Source organism: Cricetulus griseus, chromosome 7 (genome assembly GCF_003668045.3).
Source record: "Cricetulus griseus strain 17A/GY chromosome 7, alternate assembly CriGri-PICRH-1.0, whole genome shotgun sequence".
Classification (NCBI taxonomy): domain Eukaryota; kingdom Metazoa; phylum Chordata; class Mammalia; order Rodentia; family Cricetidae; genus Cricetulus; species Cricetulus griseus.
The window spans coordinates 109,141,229-109,161,635 of record NC_048600.1 but is presented as its reverse complement, the minus strand read 5'-3'; the positions used below and the strand labels follow the sequence as shown (position 1 = coordinate 109,161,635).

General features: G+C 47.2%; 1 protein-coding gene across 3 annotated transcripts in view; it reads left to right on the top strand.

Annotated features, from left to right (window-relative positions):
• The first annotated feature begins 18,862 nt into the window (after positions 1–18,862).
• The window catches only part of Igf2bp1 (insulin like growth factor 2 mRNA binding protein 1), a 39,191-nt gene continuing 37,646 nt past the window's right edge, over positions 18,863–20,407 (top strand). For all 3 annotated transcript variants that reach the window (XM_027424091.2, XM_027424090.2, XM_027424089.2), the window contains exons 1-2: positions 18,863–19,037; positions 20,171–20,231. In XM_027424091.2, coding sequence (XP_027279892.1) covers positions 18,863–19,037; positions 20,171–20,231 — 236 coding nt within the window. The remainder of the gene's footprint in view (positions 19,038–20,170; positions 20,232–20,407) is intronic.

Sequence of the window (20,407 nt, the reverse complement as noted above, 5' to 3'; positions counted from 1 at the left end):
CACACACACACACACACACACACACTTGGGCTTAACTATCGCAACTTGGAAGTTCTTCCTAAAGTTTCTTCTGAACCCAATCCAGTCTTCTGGAGAGACGGCAGGCAGCAAGAAACCTTCCTCCTCTTTCAGTCTTCTGGAGAGACAGCAGGCAGCAAGAAACCTTCCTCCAGATCCCTGAAGGCCAGAGCTAGCCCAAGGCTTGGAGACCTGGTCTCCCTGGGAATCCCTTTGAACTATCTTCTGGATTCCCGTACAGATAAGGAGACAGAGTAAGGGGCCAGGAGACACACTTCCTCCCAGGCTATTCCATTGCTATCCCGGCCTCTTTCTTACCCCACTGCTCTTCTAGCTCTTCCAGGAGGGCAGGATAGGGTCCCTTCCTTCTCCCGTTGGCTCTCAGGACCTTGCTTCAAGACCCATCTTAGCTTCTTTATATGCAGGTGCTGCAGAGCCGCTGATTAGCCTGAGAGCCTCTTATCTCAGGTACTCAAGCCCACTGCTCCTGCCCAGTGAAGTCTATTGCACACCTAATGACGGTTCCCTGTCCACCTGGGCTGTGCTAATGGGTGATTAACATTTGGGTATCTCCAGCCCTTGTGGGCAAGGTCATTTGAACACCCCATTTTCCTTCCCCTCTTTTCTGGGCATTGGGCCCACTTTTCTCTGCCCTACTTCCTGTTGGGTGCTGCGGATAGAAAGGGTTACCTGGGTGAAGGGTAACTGAGGTGGCACTCTCTGATGGAGGGGGCATCCCCACAAAGCCGTAGGTGACTTCTGGGGGAAGAGAAGGGACAGTGGTGGTCTGAATCCCAGATATGGATATTAATTGATGGTGGTGGCAGTGCAGAGATGAGGCTACCTGGGGGTGGGTGTCTTCAGAATCCCTAGTGATTCTGATGAACTTGGAGTTTACAGTCACATGGTTTCCTACTTGGGCAGTATGACATGGCACAATTATATGTTGAAGGCTCCAGAAAGATCTAACACCCTCCACAAAGATATATTTTCTAGACATGTAGCCCAAGTTGGTCTCATTTGATATGTAGCTGACGTTGTCCTTGAACCTCTGATCTTCTTCCCTCTGCCTCTAAGTACTGAGATTGTGCAGTGCTATGGAATGAACTCAGGGTTTCCTACATGCCAGGTAAGCATGCTCCCAGCTTCTACAACCCTAGCGTCCCGTAAAGAGTTATGAGGCCATCATGGTGGAGTATGCCTGTACCTGGGAGGCCGAGGAAAAAGGGTTGTGAGTGTTTGGGGCCAGTCTGGACTATATAATAAAACCATTTCATCTGGGCAGTGGTGGCACACACCTTTAATTCCAGCACTGGGGAGGCAGAGGCAGGCAGATCTCTGTGAGTCCAAGACCAGCCTATTTCACAATATGAGTTCCAAAACAGAGCTGTTACACAGAGAAACCCTGTCTCAAAAAAACCAAACAAACAAACATAAAATAAATAAATTAAATAAAAAAATGAAGCCATTTTGGAAAATAAAAAAAGGGCTGGGTAGTGGTAGTGCAAGCCATTAATCCCAGCTAAGTTGGAGGCCAGCCTGGTCCACAGAGCAAGTTCCAGGACAGCCAGAGCTATATAGAGAGTGGTCCACTCCACACACATACAGGCAAAACACCCAAACATATAAAATAAAATAATCTTAAAAAACAAACAAGTATGGGCTGAAGAGATGGCTCAGGGGTTAAGAGCACCGACTGATCTTCCAGAGGTCCTGAGTTCAATTCCCAGCAACCACATGGTTGCTCACGACCATCCGTTATGAGATCTGGTGCCCTCTTCTGGTGTGCAGATATATATGGAAGCAGAAAGTTGTATACATAATAAATAAACAAACAAGCAAGCAAGCAAACAAACAAAAAACCCCAAATGAGCCAGGCAATGGTGGCCCATGCCTTTAATCCCAGCACTCAGGAAGCAGAGGCAGGTGGATCTCTGTGAGTTTGAGGCCACCCTGGTTTACAGAGCGAATTTCAGGTCATCCAGGACTGCACAAAGAGACCCTCTCTCAAAAAATAAAATAAAACCTGAGCCCCTCCTCAAATACCAAAGCCCCTCAAGCTGTTGCATCCTGTATTTTCATGGGGCCCTCTGAGGTCACTTCATCATCCTGAGCTCTGATACAGGGCTTTCTGTCCCTCATCAATCTGAAGGCTCCATGACAATGGAACCACATCCTCTTAGCACAGTGAAGTTTCTTGGGGTCCAGGACTGTCTCCCCCTCAGTCCAAAAACCCTGAAAAGTTGTCTTTGCCTTCCCACAAGTACTTAGAAACTGGCTTTGGCCACAGGGTTCAGACTCCATTTTGACAGTCCCAGAAGGCATGTTTCTTGGTCTCTTCCTTCTTCACTCATCCTGGTTCTTGGAACCCTTAACCTAGTAAGCTCATGTCCTGGCTATAGCTCCAGGGCCTAATCGAGGTCATTTTGTTACTCTGGTGGCCTCAGTGGAAGATCCAGTGTGGAGTTAAGTGCTGCTGTGGGATGAGAGGTCGCTGGACTGGAAAGACTGCTCCTTTCTGCCTCCTGGAAACCTAGCCTGCCTACTCAACCATCACTTGTCATCTAGACAGTCTTCTTCCCTGGAAGCAAGCTTTGCATTGCATCTCCCAGCTACCAATAGGCTGAGATTAGATGTCAGAGCAGATTTAGCTTGCAGAGAGTAGGCAGGGGCTGTTTGAGATCTTGCACCCTGCTGAGCAACACAGCTAATGGGCTTGTGGGGGTTTGCATCAAAGCCTGTCTGGAAGTGGAGGGTATTGGAAAAAGTAGACACCATTCTCTGGGCCCTAGAGTCTGGCGCCAAAGCAAAGTGGTAAGTTCCCAAGACTGTGAGAGCCACAGGGTCCTCATCAATGTGTCCTGAGATGGTGCCTTCACTCCCTTTCTGCCAGCCTCTGCAGTGTCTCCCAGTTGCTCCTTGACTTATTGTTAATGCTACTTTTTTGTTTGAGTCAGGGTCTCCTATGTAGTCTTGACTAGTCTGGAACTCAGTAGACGAGGTTGGCCTCAAACTTGTGGTAATTCTCCTGCCTCAACCTTCCTAGTGCTGACAATACAAGGGTGTGCCGCCATATCCAGTTTGTTGGTTTGAGACAGGATCTCAGATAGCCCAGTCTGGCCTCTAACTAACTATTAACTAACTAACTAACTAACTAACTAACTGTATGGCCGAGAATGGTTTTGGCTTCTGATTCTCTTGCTGCAATTTCCCAAGGGTTAGGATTACAGGTATGCACTACCATACCCAGTTTTGTTTTGTTTTGTTGCTGTCTTTTTGTTCTGTTTGCTTTTTTGAGAAAGCGCCTTACTCTGTAGTCTAGGCTGTCTTAAAACCCACCTCTAGCCCACGGAAATCCTCTAGCCTCAGCCTCCTCCATGCTTAATTACAGGAACCAACCACTACGTCTAGCTTGGTTTGGTTTGGGGGAGATGGTCTTGGTTTGTAGTTCAGATAGCTTCAAATATGTAGTCCTCCTGCCTCAGTCTCCAAAGTGCTGGGATCGCAGGCAGGTGACATCATGAAAAGTTTCCCCTTGATCATGAGGTGGTCCTTGTGCCCTGAAACGGGCAAATCAAAAGTGATGTGTCCTGGGCTCTGGGAAGGGCAAGTGGTGGCTTGGAGACTAGCAGTTTCTCCTCTTCCCAGGACCAACAAAAAGCAAAGAGGTGAGGGCGGGTGGAGACCAGAGAAAAGCCAGACATCCCAGGGATAACCACAGATCCCCAAAGGGTGCCTTAGGAGGCAGCAAAGTGGAGAGCCTGATCCTGGGAAATTTCTGGAGATTGGAAAGAACTGATAGAATCTTTTTCCCCTTTAATTTCGGTGCTGGGGACCAGACCCAGGACTTTGCAAATGCTAGGCTCGCACTACATGTAGCAGCCTCAGCACAGGCCTGCAGGACTTGATTCAAATTAGTTCAATAAATCTAAACCAAGTGGCAGCCCAGCAGGCCAGACCACACCAAAAGGAGCAGCACCCTGGTGCTCAGTCTTGTGTGGTTTCAGATGGGAGGAGGGGGCTGAAGAGGGAGCAGAGTCCCCTTCTGCCTATTTCACTACAGAAAAGTTCAAGATGTAAGGGGTCAAAGGGCACAGGCAATATGAGCAAAGACACCTCAACTAGCCTCAAACTTAGACAGGTGGAGGGAATGTGTAGGATAGGAGATGTGAGGGAACCCTGAAAATCAGCGATTCAAAGATGAGGTAGAAGCCCAGTGCTGGTTGCGTATGCCTTTAGTCCCAGCACTCAGGAGGCAGAGGCAGGTGGATCTCGTGAGACCAGCCTGGTCTACAAGAACTAGTTCCAGGACAGCCACCAAAGCCACAGAGAAACCCTGTCTCAAAAAACCAAAAGGAAAAAAAAAAAAAAAAAAGATGAGGTAGACAGGAGCTGGTGTTGTGGGTCTTGCAGTTGGAAGTCTAAGGCAGGAGGATTCCAAGTTTGAGGCTAGCCTAGCCTGGGCTACAGTGTGAAACACTGTCTCTCTCCCTTACACACTCGCACATACACACAGGAGAGAGAGAGAGAGAGAGAGAGAGAGAGAGAGATGAGCAAGGAGAAGTGGCAGGCTCTCACTTCTTGGCCCCTCCTGGGTTCTGCCTTGGAACAACAGCGAGTTATCTCTCAGGGTGTTTGCTGGCTCTTCCAGCCCCAACCGGTGACTCACCACCACCTCCCCCCACAGACACTGCAGACATTCCAGGTCCCGCTTGCCTCAGTGGCAGGCTGACTCACAGCAGGCCTTCGGTGCCATGGACTCTGCTTTTGAAGTTCTCTTATCTCCAAACTCCCTGGCTGACTCAGAAAGCCGAATCCCTCTCTCCTCCACCTCCTGCAGAGCAGGGGACCTGAGGTGACACAAGCCTGCTGATGCATCATCTGGTTACCCCGATTCCCAGAAGGACCTAAAAGTTACCACTGGCGCAGTCACTAACATGCTTCCCCAGTCCCCTGTACAACTCATTTGATGAAAAAAGTTCCTTACCAGAGGGTTTTTCAAAAAAGAGTAGACTAACTACAGCCTTCTCTGGCCGCTCAGTGCAAGGAGTCAGCTTAAATACTCCATCTCAGGGGCTGGGGATGTAGAGCAGTTGACAGCTGCTTGTCAAGTGTAAATGAAGCCCTGAATTTGATCTTTTTTTTTGTTTTCAAGACAGGGTTTCTCTCTGTAGCCCTGGCTGTCCTGCAACTTGCTATGTAGACCGGGCTGGTCTTGAACTCAGAGATTCATTTGCCTCTGCTTCCCTAGTGCTGGGCAGGACAGCACACAGTGCTCCTCGATTGGAGACCTTCGTAGCCCGGGAGTTCTTGCTTGCTTGCTTTTCCTTAATAAATCTGTTTATTCTGCTCACTCCTTATCGGAGTGATCTTGTTGTTCTTGGTCATGAGACAATGAACTCAGAAGCCACTGGGCTCAGGTAGCTTTGCTGGCAAATGATTGTCAGAGAACCTTCCTCTTTGAGCTCACTTAGAGCCAAGAAAGATTCCATTATTCTCAAAAACGAAAAACAAAAAACACCTACCTCAGACTCACAGCAGCGTGGTTACTTACTCAATATTGAGCCTATCGGCATTCCAGCATAGATGGGAAGCAGGTACACTTTGCTGAGGGGCTATTGGCAATTCATGGCTGCTGGGGTATGCAGAGTCATAGGTAAACTGCTCATGACCCAGTAAATAATCTTCCACCCATGCACACCCAGGCAACCCTAATTAAACTTAGTGGGTTTTGATACACACACACTATTAGTTTATTTTTATTTTCTATTTTTTGAGACAATGTCTCACTTTGCAATCCTGACAGGCCAGGAACTTGCTATGTAAACTAGACTGGAACTCACAGAGATCTGCCTGCCTCTGCCTCCAGAGTGCTGGGATCAAAGGTGTGTACCACCACACCTAGCTGAATTTATTATTTGTTGGGGGCACGGGGCATGCATGCTCTAAGGACAACTTTTGGAAATGACTTCTCCTTCCATTGTGTGGGTCCTGGTGTTTGAACTCAGGCCATAGGACTGGAGGCAAGCACCTTTACCCTCCTAGCTGCCTTGCCTGCTCCCAGTAGGTTGCTGCTGTTGTTATTGTTTTTCTTTGTTGTTATTTTGCTTTTGTTTTTTTTTTTTTCGAGACAGGGTTTCTTTGTGTAGTCCTAGCTGTCCTGCAGCTAGCTCTTGTAGACCAGGCTGGCCTCCAACTCACAGAGATCTGCCTGCCTCTGCCTCCCCAGTACTGGGATTATGCCCCAAGCTTGCTTTTGTTTGTTTGTTTGTTTGCTTTTTGGTTTTTGGTTTTTTTCGAGAAAGGGTTTCTCTGTATTGTTTTGGAGGCTGTTCTGGAACTTGCTCGGTAGACAAGGCTGAGCTTGAACTCACAGAGATCCACCTGCCTCTGCCTCCCAAGTGCTGGGATTAAAGGCATGCCACCAACTCCCAGCTTGTTTTTTATTTAAAAAATTGGACAATCTTGCCAGACGTTGGTGGTGCATGCCTTTAATCCCAGCACTTGGGAGGCAGAGGCAGGCGGATGTCTGTGAGTTCGAGGCCAGCCGGGTCTCCAGAGCGAGTGCCAGGATAGGCTCCAAAGCTACAGAGAAACCCTGCCTCGAAAAACCAAAAACCAAACAAACAAACAAACAAAAAACCCAAAAATATGACAGGTCTGGAGAGATGGCCCAGAGGTTAACAACACTGGCTGCTCTTCCAAAGGTCGTGAGTTCAATTCCCAACAACCACATGATTGACGGCTCACCACCATCTGTAATGAGATCTGGTGCCCTCTTCTGGTGTGCAGGCAGAATACTATGTACATAATAAATAAATAGATTTTTTTTTTTTTTTTTTTTTTTTTTTTTTTTTTTTGGTTTTTCGAGACAGGGTTTCTCTGTGGCTTTGGAGGTTGTCCTGGAACTAGCTCTTGTAGATCAGGCTGGTCTTGAACTCACAGAGATCAGTTTGCCTCTGCCTCCCAAGTGCTGGGACTAAAGGTGTGCGCCACCACTGCCCAGCTAAATAGATCTTTTTTAAAAGGATTAAAATACTAAGGGGGAAATACTGGGTTCTCAATGGAAGGGCTGAAACAATGGCTCAGAGGTTAAAAGTGCATACTGTAGCCTGGCATGGTGGTGCACACCTTTACTCTTTAATTCCAAGCATATGTGAGGCAGATGCTGGAGGGTCTCTGCGATTCAGTTTGTTCTCCATAGCCAATTCCAGGCTAATCAGGGTTTCATGGTGAGACCCTATCTAAAATAGAAGAGCATAAATAAAAATAATATAAAAACAAACATTTAGAAAAGCTTCAAGGTAGTGGGAGGGGAAGAGAGAGGAGGGCAGGGTGTGAGTGTGACCAATACATGTATGAAATTGTCAAAAGAATAAATTAAAAGTCATTTTTAAGCCGGGCATTGGTGGCGCACGCCTTTAATCCCAGCACTCGGGAAGCAGAGGCAGGCAGATCTCTGTGAGTTTGAGGCCAGCCTGGCCTCCCCAGCCAGTACCAGGATAGGCTACACAGAGAAACCCTGTCTCAAAAAACCAAAACCAAAAAAAAAAAAAAAAAAAAAAAAAAAAAAGTGTGCAGCTGGCAAGATGGCTCAGTGGGTTGAAGCGCTTGCTGTGTAAGCCTGACAACCTGACTTTCTTCCTCAGATCCCACCTGAAGGTGGAAACAGATGCCACACAGTTGTCTTCTGAGGTTTATAAGCAATTGTGACATGCTGTACCCACACTCACAAAATTCATGCATGCACACAGTAGCATTTGAAAAAATGGAAACAAGGGCTGGAGAGATGGCTCAAAAGTTTAAGAGCACTTGTTGTTCTTGCATTTTGGCAGAGGACCCAGGTTCAGTTCCCAGAACCCACATAGCAGCTCATAATTGTCTGTAACTCTAGTTCCAGGGTAGCCCTCTTTTGACCTCCAAGGGCAACAGGCATGTGTGTGGATACATACATACATGTAGGCAAAACACTCATAGCATGAAATAGCATTTTTTTGTTTTGTTTTGTTTTTTGTTTTTCGAGACAGGGTTTCTCTGTGTAGCTTTGGAGCCTATTCTGGTACTCGTTCTGGAGACAAGGCTGGCCTCGAACTCACAGAGATCCGCCTGCCTAAGCCTTCCGAGTGTTGGGATTAAAGGCGTGTGCCACCACCACCCTGCTTGAAATAGCATTTTTAATAGAAACAATCATACAGTCCACTTCATAGTTATTTGCCATATTTTGGAAAGTTCTTTGCAAAGTCTCTTCCCGGGAAAATGGTAGGAAAGGAGGACTGGTTCTAGCTTATGTTTTTTATAATTTATTTTTTATTTTTTTGGTTTTAAAAAACCCAACTCCAGAGAGACCAGACTCTAGGAGGGAAGAAAGGCAGGCAAGGCTGCATAGGCAAATTCTGCTCCCCTCCCCTTTCTTTTCAGAATGTGTTTTTCTACACAGCCCTGGGTGTCCTGGAACTCACTATGTATATCAGGTTGGCTTCCAACTCAGAGATCTGCCTACTTTTGCCTCCTGAGTGCTGGGATTAAAGGCAAGGGCCACCACACCAGGCTTGTATAGACAAATTTCAGTGTATTTCTTTTGGTGGAATTTTGCAATTTGTCTAGAGCAGATGTTCTGTGTAGCCACAGAAGCCTTTGTTATTACTTGATCAATGGAATTTTTTGATAGGTAACATTTTTCAAACCACTGAGCTCTTGGAGATATAACAGAGGGTCTGTGTGGTGAAAATAATAGAAACCACTCACTGAGAGAGAGGAAGCAGAATGGATGATACCCTGTGGTTTCTAGTGTGTCAGAGAACATGATCCCACAGCAAGAAACTCCAGGACTGATGGAGACTCTCTGGCTTTGCCTCCAGAGGATTTCAGGGTATCTAATGAAAAGGCTCAGGATTTGAGAGGAGTGATTGCCTTTAGGATCTAGGATGTAGGGGCCAGGTGTTTGTTCTGAGTGCTTGTTCCTCCAGTGTTTGTAGTGAGAGCCCCGAGTCCCAGCAAGCACCCTCTCATTTTACTATGATGACATGCATAATTAATCAGACCTTTAGCTAAAGTCAGGCGGCCGCATCCCGGCTTGATCTGGAAAAGTTGCAGTTAACCCTCAGCTTTGGGTGCTAATGGAAGGAATTCTGGTGGCATCAAATCTTGGGACAGCAAACGATCCTAAACTACTATTCCTGATTTGGGTTATAAGCATATTCTTGGGTGGCTTATTTTAATAAAATCACTGGACTTTTTTTTTTTTTTTCAAGACAGGGGTTGTCTGTGTAGCTTTGGAGCCTGTCCTGGAACTTGTTCTATAGACCAGGCTGGCCTCAAACTCACAGAAATCTGCCTGCCTCTGCCTCCAGAATGCTGGGATTAAAGGTGTGTGCCATCACTGCCTGGCCACATTGGATATTTTAATAGTTTGCTGTAAAAATTCTATCTGGATTGTCTGGATGCCTTGAAAAACTGAGAAGGGAGGGAAAGGGACAGAGAGAGTAAGTTAGTGAGAAATATACCTGAAGAGAATTCTCAGAGTTCCTATTTCAGGGTTTCAGCCCCCCTCCCATTGCTGTAGTTTCTTATCAGACTTCTTATTCAGCCCCCAACCTCCCAGTGCAGGGTCTCGTATTGCCCCAGTTGGCTTCAAACTCACCATTAGATAGCTGGGGATGTGAATGAACTCCTGAGCATCCTGTCTCCATCTCCCAAGTGCTGGGATCACGCACTGGGCTCTAGTATGAACTGTCTATAATTAATAAAGATAATATATAAATCAGACCTAATTTCCCAAACAATAGTAAAGATGCCATTCAAAGTCAGATCTAGAACAGCTGCAATACTTTTGAAGAAGTGCCCTGTCTGTCCTTCTGCGATCAGCCCTGAGAACTTTGCAGGAATCAAGCACACTCTGCAATTTCATATCCAGCGTTCTCTTTCTTTTCTTTGCCTCACTTCTTCCGGATGTATAGCTAAACAATTTACTGCTTAGTTTTATGCATTCTTGAACTTACAGAATTAGAAGCATAATGTGTGTAATTCCTCCCTCTTAGAGCTTTGGATCATTGTGAGGGTCAGCAGAGCTGGTGCATGCCACTTCTTTCATTGTTACTGCTCATGACTACCCCATGGCATGGTTATGGCGGGCTTTAGGAGTTTCTCGTTTTGTTATGACAAATACTGCACTAAATATTATTTTATTGAAACTTTCTATTACATTTATTTATTGTGTGTGGCTGTTTAAACTTATAGAAATCGGCACTGTCTTTATACCACATGGATCCTGGGGATTGAATTCAGGTTCTTGTCTTTACCTCACAAGCATCTTTACCTCTGAGCCATCCACTGACCGTGATAACATTGTGCATGTCTACAGGGACCAATCTGCACACCATGCTCTGCTTTTTTTTTTTTTTTTTTTTTGGTTTTTCGAGACAGGGTTTCTCTGTGGCTTTGGAGGCTGTCCTGGAACTAGCTCTTGTAGACCAGAAGGTCTCGAACTCACAGAGATCTGCCTGCCTCTGCCTCCCTAGTGCTGGGATTAAAGGCGTGCGCCACCAACGCCCAGCCATGCTCTGCTTTTTAAAGGTCTTAATTTCCTTTCCTTCCTTCCATCTTTTTTTTTTTGTTTGTTTGTTTTTGTTTTTTGAGACAAGGTTTCTCTGTGTAGCTTTGGAGCCTATCCTGGCACTCGCTCTGGAGACCAGGCTGGCCTCGAACTCACAGAGATCCGCCTGCCTCTGCCTCCTGAGTGCTGGGATTAAAGGCATGTGCCACCAACGCCCGGCCCTTCCTTCCATCTTTTCACTATATAGCACTGGCTGTCCAGACATGTTGGCAGGCTGGCCTGGAACTCACAGGGATCTGTTTGTCTCTGCTTCTGCATCCTGAGTGCTGGGATTAAAGGAGTGCACACACTACTTTGTTAAAGGGTGTTGTTTATTGTGGTAAAATTATTTTCTGCCGGGCGGTGGTGGCGCACGCCTTTAATCCCAGCACTCAGGAGGCAGAGGCAGGTGGATCTCTGTGAGTTCAAGACCAGCCTGGTCTAAAAGAGCTAGTTCCAGGGGAGCCTCCAAAGTTACAGAGAAACCAGAAACGGTCTCGAAAAACCAAAAAAAAAAAAAAAAAAATTATTTTCCTTCCCAATTATTCAACAGGTTAAAAACTTCTTGCATGCAGCCATATGATATGTGGGACACTTGATTTGTGTGTGTGTGTGTGTGTGTGTGTGTGTGTGTGTGTGTGTGTGTGTGTTTAAAGACAGGTTCTCTCTAAATAGTCCTGGTTGTCCTGGGACTCACTATGTAGACCAGGCTGGCCTCCAATTTACAGAGCTCTGCCTGCCTCTGTGCCTTGAGGATTAAGTTGCACTATTTCACTATATTCTTCCTAGTAATGAATCTTAGAATTCTTTTTAAAATCCAATCCTAATTTTAATTTAGATCACTGTAAAAATTATTTTTTGGCCTTCTCTTCGTATTGGTGGCAGTACTCCTAGCTATAACATTCAGTTACCAGCCATGTGACTTGAGTAAGAGGGAAATCCCAGAGGGCTTGGGGAATCACCAAGAAGAAAAGCTGTAAGTGACAGTTTTGAATGACATAACTAAATAAGCCATCTTTATACGGTTAATGGGATATGAGAGCCACTCCCAGACAGAAGATGCTAAGATGGCTCTTAGCAGAAAGCTTTAAGTCCGAGTCCTTCTTTAGGATTGCTATACTGGCTGTTTGGCCCCAGGGGAATCCAGCACCAGGCTTGTGGCAAGCAGCTGATGTGGTTGCCTGTCCACCTGAAACGCTCAGTGGAAAAGGATTCTCAGGCTGTTTGACTCAACCCAGGAAACAGGTTCAACAGTTGACACTCAGCACAGGACTGCCATGAGCACAGAGCTCAGGCATGACAAGCTCAGAGGTGCCCGCCCATGGTTGCTATTCTTTGTGTAGACCAATTAGTCTTTTCAGTGTGATTGTGCTGTCTTATTTACTTTTAAAAAAAGTCAAAATAAAAAAGGCAAATGGTCCAAAGCAGGATTTTATCTAATCCCACTGTCCATCTCGTCTCAGTCATTGATTCACTGTAGTTTTGGTGGACATCTGTCAGTATCATGATAAACTCCCTGGATGAACCACAGTCTTTGTTCTCAAAGGTTTCATATGTAACTAATAACAAAATTAATCCTAAGCAACACAAGACAAGGAAAACCCATACAAAAATGTCAAAGTATCCAGTGATGGTTCTCCAGTGAATGCTGGAATTCTGGGTTCTGTCACTCTGGAGTTTGCCTAAAAAGAAAAAAGCAAAAGCAAAAGGCACCTTTCCCGTTTTGGTGTGAACAATAATTCAAGCATCTGCATCCTCTCTGGTACCAGAGATAGCGGTTTGAATGCTAACAAGTGGGAGAGGAAAGGGAAGGGGAAGAACCAGAAGTGTGGATGAGCACAGTGATTAAAAGGAGGGAAGACAGGAGTTGAGGGGCAGCAGCACAATAAACCGGGAAAGAGAAAAAACAAAGAAAAGAGAAAAAGTGAAAAGAGGGTAAAGGTAAAGGGGGAGGGGGAGAGAATTGACAGTGTCGGGAGCAGGAAGAAAAATGGAGGAACAAAAGGAGAGGGGGAGGAAGAGACAGGGGAGGGGAGGGGGAGGGGCAGGGAGGAAGAGGAAGGGAAAGGGGTAGGATCAGGAGCCTCATTTGAAAGCAATTTAGAAATAACTCCAGTGTGTGTCTCCACTTTATAAACACACTGCAGAAATGAGAGGGTAAGAAATAAATTATTCAATATCTTATCACAAAAAACGCTGGACAAATCTTTTCATGTTATGTTCAGGAGTAGAAATTCTAGTTGTCATAGTAAGACTTTTTTTTTATTATTATTTTAAATTTAGAGTGTTTCTGGGAGAGGAAGATGAACCAAAAATTTTTCTAAATCAATGGCTGAAAACCAGGAATCATATCCTGGTTTAGTCAACCTATCAGTGTGAAAACAAAACACTTAGGCTAGATCCCTTCTATTTGTAAAACAGGCTTATACATGGCAACAGAGTGAAGTATTTCTTAATAATTTTTTTTTTTCTCCCCGGGGTGTGTGTGTGTGTGTGTGTGTGTGTGTGTGTGTGTGTGTGATGAAATACTAGTGAAATGATCCGTGTGCTAATTTTTTAAATTAAAAACTAAAAACTAACTGCAACATTTTTCCTTAAGAACTTTGTAATATTTGATGCAGCTCCTGGGGGAAATCCTTACAAGTAGCAGTAGGAAAAATCAATTAATCTTAAGAATAAAACCTGTAAAAAGCAAACGAAAATAATTTACTTTTTAGTTAAAAAAATATTGTCTTAAAAATGCTTAGATGCTGGTAGCTAAGCTTGAACTAACTTCATCTGGCTTGGCATCCTAAGGCATTCATTTTTTAATCAAAATACTTCAAATACTTAGACATAACTCTGATTTCAAGTACAAAATGACCTCATTACTACCTCCACATTAAATAATATTTAGGTATAGATTCCCTCCTTTCAGAAATTGTTTTTATTTGGAAAAATAATATTTGTCTCTTCTGGAGCTGTGCAGTTTCCTACAAACGAGAGGGGGACCTATTTTGCATTTTGTGCTACAGGAGACAAAACTGTTCATTATCTTTGACCAAATGACATTGGGGTAAAACAGAAAATGCTAAAATAGCAAGACATTAAGGATGTTTTAGACTATTGTACCTCTACCAAAGAAGCAGAGAAGAGAAGTCTTAGCAAATGAATTTGGAAACATGCAATAAAAAAAAAAGTTACCAAAGAATTCACTTCTTTGCTTGAAGGTTTCCACACTAATTCTGAGGCAAAAAAACTGAGTTTTTTTTTGTTACACACAGACTCAGTAAAACAAATAATTGTTCTTAAAGTTCTCTTTCCCCTCCTTGAGTCCTCCTAGCTCTACAATCAAAAAAATTTCTTTAAGGGTGTGAAACAATTTTGAGTGAGTGATGATTTAAATGAGGAAAATGTCCTTTTTTTTTGTGGTCCTCTTCTATTTCATGAGATACCCTACACAATTATCCTTATTTATTAGACAGGAGAAAATGCTGCCTGTCCTTTTAAAAACTGGGACTAATTTTACACTTTCACAAAGTTTATAGGCATTTAAAAAGAACCACACTTCAAACTGCAGGAAAAAAGAAAACACCCCAAGGCAGTAACAACAAGCAAACAACAACAAAAATAAACAAAATAAAACCCAGAACAAAAAACCCTCAAAACTTTCAGAAACTTTGAAGTCAGAGTTGTCAGGAAGTGTTTCACTTTCTTTTTTTTTTTTTTTTTTTTTTTTTTTTTTGCATTGTGTAGCAACCATAATTATATCAAAATTAGGTATGATTCATTAGAAAACACAAAATAAGTAATTCTATTTAAATGTATATTTCTCTAACAGCTTTCTACCTTTTTTTGCTTCTTTTTTTTTTTTTTTTTGGTGTTTCTTCTCTTTTATAGAACATACAAAAATTTTAAAGATAGAAATCATGGGTAAATGTTAGATTTAAACTACAATATGTATAGTGGGGATTTATCCAAGGGAGTTAGTACAAAAGCAGAAAGAATTCTATGTACAAAAATTATATTCTGCACTATTTTCCCCTCCTGAACTATTTACAAAAGTTTAAACGTAGTGCAACATAGTTTTCAAACAACAAATTATTTGTACCTATTAGTCTGAATAAAATAGTTATGAAAACTTTGAGGCAGTATAACAAGTGCCATGGTATAGCAGTCAGTGAAAACAAAGACACAAAAACATAAAAAGAAAACTATTACAAACTGAAAAATGTTGGCAAGAAACACTTGAAAATAAGTTGAATTTTGTGTGACGATAAAATCATTGGAATTATTTTTGGACTGCTTTTCTAATTTTCAACTTTGTAAAAAGTGGTTTTATTCTTTTACATTTTTTTTCTCTGCATGTTCATATTGAAGGAAAATAGACAGAATTTTCTCTTTAAAATGGAATCCAGTTTCAGTGTTTTGAAGTTAGGGGGGGAGCTGACCAAAGGAGGAAAGAAATGGAAGAGGAGGAGGGGGAGGGAAGAGGAGACAAAAAGCAAGAAGCATAACTATAATTGTGAGTATTATTACTACATAATAAATGCAATTGCTAAAGAGACATTTCTCCTTCACACACATTTTTAATTCATATACAAACAATTTTACTGTGAAGATTCTTTTCTAAAAGCAGGGGAAAAAAACGCTTGTCTTTAATATCAAAATAAAGCAGAACACTAGTCAAGGGGGCTGAAAGGTCCTCCATCCCCTTTTATACCCACCTAGGAATGTGAGTCATAATAAGACACAACCCTTTAGCAGGTTCATTTTAGTGCTGGGCACATTAATAACCTAAGGATAAAGCCTCAGTCACCAACCATGTAGTTCCCCCAACCCCAAACTAAAATAGCCAGGTCACTGAGGCAAAACTCTTGTGGGGGCTAAAGACTGCATCTCACCCCAGCTGCCTCTACTCCTGGCTCTTTAAAAACTTTTGTAGCCTGACTGTAAACACAGAAGCCCTGTCTTGTGGGGGAAGGGGTAGGGAGGAGAGAGGATTAGAATATAGTGTGAAACAGCTAACTTTCAAAAAGAACCAGTGTGAATAGAAGTAATTGGTACTTTGTTAATGAAATAATTTTAAAAAGATTTTTAAAATAGACTGTGGAAGTAGGCTATTCTGAATTTCTGTATTTTTTCCTTCTACTGTCATTTAAACATTTAAATTATTTCTTAAATGGAAAAAAGAGTCAACTTAAAAGTGAACTGAATTAAATTACTATTTTTAATAGTTTTGTTTCTCTTGAACTCTAGGATAGTAAAAGATGGGCTGCACTTTGTGGGAGATTAGAAGTCTGGGTAGAGCTTTTTTTTTTTTTTTTTTTTTTTTTTTTTTTGAGGGTTAAATTGCTTTTGTTTTAGGAGAAAGCCAGCACTGGTTAGATTACCCAGGGAGATTATCTAAGAAGTGTTTTTATCAACCGCCTAAGATGTAAAGTGAAGCAAACAGTTTTTGGGAAGTGGGATGTCCTCCCTAGGTACTTTCTTGTCTCCCAATATAACAAAAGATTTGGAGACAGAGTTACTATTTATGAAGACCCAAAGACTACTACAGCTTCTGAAACCATCTTTTAGCCCTTTTCAAAAATCCACACGCATCACTAAGAAAAGTCCCCAGGCAACAGATCCACACATTCTAGCCAAGAGAAACCCTCCCCACTGGACTTTTAATTTTCATTAATCTGCAGGTTCTTCCTTCTTTTTTTTTTTTCATTCAAAAATGTTTGCTCTAAGTGCCTACTATGGGCAGGCACTGTTTCCAGCTCATTGGCTTAGTTTGTTAAAAATTACGCTGTGATCAGAGCTGACAAAACACGAAGTTAGTGGGGGCTGGGGGGGATGTCGGGGAGGGCGTGTGGGGACAGAGACTCACTCAGCTGTCTCCCGCCTTCGTGGACAGAAAAACATTTTTTTCCCCTAGTAAGCAGCAACAAACTGCTAGTGATATTAAATTCCTGTTGCTTCATGGGAAGAAAAATGTCACAAAAACAAAAAATCCGACAAACACGTGGCTGGCTAGAACAAAACGCCGATTTCAGAGAGTGGATTGTGAGGTGGTGGAGGAGACTCAGAAACCGAGTTGGCAGCCCTCCCCCGCCCCATTTCTTCCCGGCGCGCCGGGAAAACGAGGAGGGGGACAAAGGTGCTGGGTGTTGTGTTTTAACTCCCGACTTTCCAAACGGTAGGAAATCATCCGGCAGACGGGCGGTGAGCCGAAGTCGGAGTTGGCTTAGGACTCTGCAAACGAAAAAAAATAACAATAAAAAAAAATTCAAGCCGTTCACATCGGTGCAGTCAACACGTGTTACGGGGCCGGCCCGGGCCGCAGGCGACTGAGACAATGGGGTCGGGACGGGGGAAGGGGAGGGTGACCCTCTTCTTCACCTGCCCTGGCCGCACGCGTGCCCCAGACAGCCCTCCTCCCTGCCGCGGGCTCGCGCGGCACAGGGACATCTCTTTCTCGGGGGGTCCCCAGGCTGCGCTCTGCGACACCCACTGGCGTGGCCCCAGCCTCCGCCGCTGGAAACTCGGTTGTCCCCGCGTCGAGCCGGGGGATCCCGGGATGGCGCGTGCGATGCACCCCGCGCTCCGCTGCGCGTCCGGGACTCCGGCGCGCGGTCCCCTCCCCCCGCCGCGCAGACCCGGTGCGACCGCCCACGTGTCGCCCCCTGCCCAGTCCGGTCTTTCCCTCAGACTCCCGGAGCCGGAGGATCCGGAACGCGTCGGTCCCGGCCAAGGGAAGGGACCTGGGCGGATCCACTTCCCCCTCCCCACGGGAGGGGGAGAGAGAGCCGCAGCCCCCTCCCCCGCCTCTCGCTTCCTCGAGCGCCGAGCGGAAATTGCCCCCTCCCCGCTCGGGCTGACCTGGGGACGTGGGCGGGGCCTCGCGGTCCCCCCCCCCCCGGCGGCCTTCCAAAATCCAGCACCCCAAACTAAGTTCTGAGATCCAAGCCCGGCGCGGGGACCGCCGCTCTCGACATCTCGGGTGGAGCGGAAGCAGGCGACGCCACCTGTCCGCTCCTCCTTGCGCGGGGAGCCCGGGGGCCCTGGGGTCTCCACCGCGTCACCCCCTTCTGAAACCAACCCCCCTAGGTTCGCCGGCTCTCGGTGGAGCGAGCACCCCGCATCATCCTCTCCCACCCCGCTGGTCCTTCGGGAGTGACCTCAGCCGGGTCGCCGGCTCCCCCCCAGGAACGCTGGAGAGCTGTCATCCAGCAGCTGGACTGGGTGCGAGCCAGCTCTGCTCCGGCGGGGATCCCGAAACACCATTTGCCGCGGGTCCCTCGTTCCCAGGAGCTGTCCCGCGCGACCAGGGTCCCCCGGATCTGGACCCGGGAGGCCAGGGAAGTCTCCTGGGGGTGTGGAGGGGAAGACAGTGACGCCCTGCTTAGAAACGTAGAGGGAAGGCGTCTTCCCCCCTAACTAGCCGGTTCTTGCGATCCCCTCCTGAAGACCCCGGAGTCCTCGGCTTCTCTTTGTCTGTCTCGGCCGTCCCCCGCCTGTCAGTCGCTAGCAGTTTACCAGGGTGGGGTGGGCAACCCAGTCTCCACACAACGAATAAAAAAATGACCGAACGTTTCACTCCAAAGGACTGGGGAGATTTGGGTCGCCACCGCCCTCCCCCAGGGCAGGTCGCGGTGGCAAGAGGGGTGGGTGGGGGCGGGGCGCCGCCTCAGGGGCCAGGTTCTTGCAAAGGGGGAGGGGGCGAGGGGAGCTTCGGGGACTCCGTCTCCACCTTCCTGGCTAACCCCTGGGGTGCGCCGGGTGCCCCCCAAGACCGGAGACTGTTGGGTTGGTCCCGGTTGGACGGCCCAGGGGCCCGGTGGCGTCGGGGGTCTTTCCTTGCAGGGTGGGTGGGGGCTGTCACCACGTGGCTTCGCCTTTTTTTTTTTCCGCTCCATTTTTTTTTTTTTCCAAGTCGATTTTATTTAGAGGCGGCGCCAGGGCGGCCGCGGAGAAACGTGACACACCAGCCCGCTCGCAGGGGTTTCGGACCGAAGGGAAGGAGCTGCGCCGCGTCGTCCGCCTCCCTGCGCTCCGCGGGCACTTCTCCCGGGCCACCCCGAACTCTCCCGTGACCTCCGCGCGCCCTCAGGTCGCCCACCCGCCCGGAGCTCCGGACAACTTGAGGGGTGGGGCGCGTAGAAAGTTTGCAGCTCCCGCCGCCCGCCTCCGCGCCTCTCGGCCTAGGAGGCTCTCCGCTCGCCAGCCCGCCCGCCCGCCCGTTCGGCCTTGCCCGGGACCACGTCCTGCCCCGCCACCGCCACCATGAACAAGCTTTACATCGGCAACCTCAACGAGAGCGTGACCCCCGCAGACTTGGAGAAAGTGTTTGCGGAGCACAAGATCTCCTACAGCGGCCAGTTCTTGGTCAAATCCGGCTACGCCTTCGTGGACTGCCCCGACGAACACTGGGCGATGAAGGCCATCGAAACTTTCTCGGGTAAGAGCGCGGCCACCTCCCCGGGGGAAAAAAAAAAACAAAACCACACAACGAAATCCCAGAACAACGGAGACCCGCAGCTCCTCTTTTCTTGCCCGCCAACTCTTCCCGGGCCCGCGGGGCTCGGCCTCGGTAGCCTGCCTCGACCTACCTCCCTCGACGCCCCCTCCCCACGCGGGAATGGTCGGGGTTCCCTTCTCCCTTCCCCCAGCCCGGGACACGCGAGGCTCCTCGCCCCCCTCCCCACCGACGGGGCGGGAGCCCCCGTCGGCAACTGGTGGGGGTGGGGGTCTCCCGGGCCCCGGGTCTAGGCGTGGTCTCCCCGGTGCCCGCACCCCTCCGCTGGGAGGCCCCCCCTGCTGGAGCACCCCCACGCCCATGCTCTCCCTCCTAGGCCTTCCCAGGAGGGGTGCTCCTGCACCTCGGGTCTTCCCGCTCTCTTCCTGGGCACTCGCCCTGAGACAGGACGTGGGAGGAAGGGGCTCCCGCCTCCCGCCCAAGGCCTGGGGCTTGAGCCATTTTGATTTGAAAGTGGGGCGTGAGCCGGGTGGCGCGGCGGCGGCGCCGGGTCGCCATGCTGCTTCCCGAGACGCCGAGGCTGGGCCGAGAGGCGCGCGGTGGCCGCGAGGGACCCTCCCCACCCGGCCGCGCCGCGCCGCGCCCCCCGGGGCCCTCGGCTAGCCCTCCGGCCCCGACAGGTGACGCCTAGTCGCCTGAGCTCTTCTCCGAGGCTCGGCAGGAAAATAAAGTTTAATGCTCTACTCCCACCCCACTCGGAGAAACGGGGTGATCCTTTCCCCGGGCTCCTTCCTACTTCTGGGAGCCGCAGAAGCCGCGCGCTCACCACACAAACGCTCTCACACCTTTCCTAAATCTGGCTCTCGGAGCAGTCCCTGCAACTAGCCCACGTGATTAGTGGAAATTAAACGAAAATTTGAGAAAAACGAATTTACGGGTTCTACCATGCCTGGAGCAAGGTAGAACACCCCCCCGCCAAGGCTTAGGCAGCTTAGTGCCTAGATTCCTAAGACGCCCCTCAAACTCTTGAATTTAGCTAATGTTCCTTATCCTCCCTTCCTCCCCATCCCCCACTCTTGTTCCCTCATTCATTTTTTTTTTTTTTAAATCTTCAGGGAAAGTAGAGCTACAAGGAAAACGCCTAGAGATTGAACACTCGGTCCCCAAAAAACAAAGGTAGGAAAAGAACTCATTTGGGGGAACTGAGGAATATTAAGGGGGTCCAATCCATAGCGTCGTCTCCAGTGGAACAAACCCATTACTGGCCTTCCCAACTCCGGATGTTGGGGGCTGGGAAATAAGATTGGCCAAGATCTTGTAATGGGTGTTTTAGAGCTTTAAAAAAAAAAAAA